At 41.7% G+C, this 2,084-nt stretch overlaps 1 protein-coding gene across 1 annotated transcript in view; it reads left to right on the forward strand.

Annotated features, from left to right (window-relative positions):
• The first annotated feature begins 283 nt into the window (after nt 1–283).
• Nucleotides 284–2,084, forward strand: part of LOC106511145 (uncharacterized protein CXorf38 homolog) — a 4,998-nt gene continuing 3,197 nt past the window's right edge. Inside the window, exons 1-2 of the mRNA XM_013999891.1 lie at nt 284–551; nt 781–915. Of these exons, the coding sequence (XP_013855345.1) occupies nt 342–551; nt 781–915 (345 nt within the window). The 5' untranslated portion in view covers nt 284–341. The remainder of the gene's footprint in view (nt 552–780; nt 916–2,084) is intronic.

Below are 2,084 nucleotides of genomic sequence, written 5' to 3' on the forward strand. Positions count from 1 at the left end.
TGTCCACATTTCTCAAATGGTATTTGTGTCATGGTTAATATTCACTGAGACAAAATTAGTGAGCAATTCATTTTTTAATCCTGAATTGTTATAAAAGTGTTTTACACCTTCCTAAAATATTATATTCTATTAATTTTTATATATCAAAGTAAAAAAAAAAGAAAATTAACATTTTTTTTCACCAACATGTGAAGCTGTAGCTTGTTTGAGATCAAAGCAGCAAACACGTTCAGTAACAAAGCCCACAGCACCATCTCGTGGCCGCGGCAGGGATTGCACGCAGACTGAGCGGCACTAGCCCCGCCCCTTTCTTCTCCGCTCCTTCAGGAAGTAAAGCGGAGATGGTTCRTGAGGAGCTGACGGTCCGTCTGAACGACAGAGAGTACAAAAACTGGCTGAAAGCAGGTCGGTGTCTGCTCATCCTGAAGGATGGCCTCCACCCGTTCACTGACCACCAGATGAGAGCTTTCCACGGAGATCTGCTCAACCAGCACTCTCTGCTGCGGACTCCATGTCACACACCTTCATCATGCAAACCCCGAAGGAATACGGTATCATAATATCAACCTGTTGTTGTTGTTGTTGTTGTTGTTGTTGTTGTTGTTGTTGTTGTTGTTGTTGTTGTTGTTGTTGTTGTTTGGAGCCACTTGTGGCAAATCACCAAACAACCTTGGCTTTGGTTTCCTGTGTTTCCTCTGATCACATGACTAACCGTGCAGATGTTTTCTTGATGTTCTGTCATAACTTGCATGCTTTATRCGAGTGTGTCTGGATTTGCAGCTTTCCTCGTCCTGCAGGGTGTGTTCAGAGTGGCAGAAAGTGATCCTGGGACACCACAGACAGCCTGACGCCAACATCAACTGGGCAAACTGTTACCCTCCACACTGGAGGACAGACCACTGGGAACTGGCCAAGGTAGATCACAGCTCACACTGCACATGTAGCTCTTTAGAAAAGTGCTCCAGTTTACACTCAAAGTGCTCGTTTTGAACCATTTCTCATCAGAAGTTCTTAAAGACAGAAATATAAGTTTTAGGTTTGGAAATTAAACCAACAACCTTCAGATTGAAGAAATATAAGCTGAATGTTTCAGATGTTTTAGGCAKCGCTGCATTAAAAACAGTCTGTTGTAGAAATCACAGCATGGATCAGAAAACCTCCGTCAATAAAGCTCAGGATGATTTATTTCCCTTCAGCACGTAGGTTTGTACAACGTTTCTGTTCTTCCACTGTTCCAGCTCAGAATGAGTCCTAGCAGAAAGATGTGCTGCGCTGTGGTTTCCTGTGAGAACCAGAAACATCCCATGTTTCAGGTCAAAGAGAAGATGAACCGTGCAGCTTCTTCTCAGCACGCAGGAGTCAGCATCTCTGATGGGATCAGGATCCATTATGGCACAAAACATGAAGAATGTGCACTTCTTTGAAGGGGCTCTGGGTTCATTCTTGCTTTTGTATTTTTGGTCACTACACACCCGTAACTTTGTGGATATGAACAGAAGCCACGGACCGTGGTTCTCTTCTTAACAGCTGCCCCAGCATTGATGAGTTGATCTACTGAAGTTTATTAAAACCTTCTGTAGTTTGAGGTCAGGCTGATGTTCTCTAAATTCTTAACGTTTCAGAGATATATGTATGTGTCTGACTTATTTCCCTAAAATTTTATCCTGACTTTAACCTTTGACCCCTGTTTCAAAACCAATCATTTACTTAAAAACAATGTAACTATAAATATGAGTATAAATGGCACCTAAGAAGGTGACCAGAATTTATGGATTAATCAGCACCAACTGAAGGCTGTGTGAACGTTTAACTTATACAAAATATGTTGTCTTCTTTATTTCATCCAGCTTAATTATTTAAGAAGAAAAAAATTGTATAGGTCTTCTGGACGGGTTCTTCTTTAATGAAACGTTTCGTCTCTTCTCCAAGAGACTTCTTCAGTCTGAGAGTTTCAGGCAAAATTCAGGCTTTTAAGCCCTGCCTCCATGTGACTGATACTCACATCACATGGCTATCGTTGACACCTAATTAACACGCAGCCACTGTTCAAAAGAATGTCCCAACACAGACGAGCTACATCTAAT

The sequence above is a fragment of the Austrofundulus limnaeus genome, unplaced genomic scaffold (assembly GCF_001266775.1).
Source record: "Austrofundulus limnaeus strain Quisiro unplaced genomic scaffold, Austrofundulus_limnaeus-1.0 Scaffold2546, whole genome shotgun sequence".
NCBI lineage: Eukaryota > Metazoa > Chordata > Actinopteri > Cyprinodontiformes > Rivulidae > Austrofundulus > Austrofundulus limnaeus.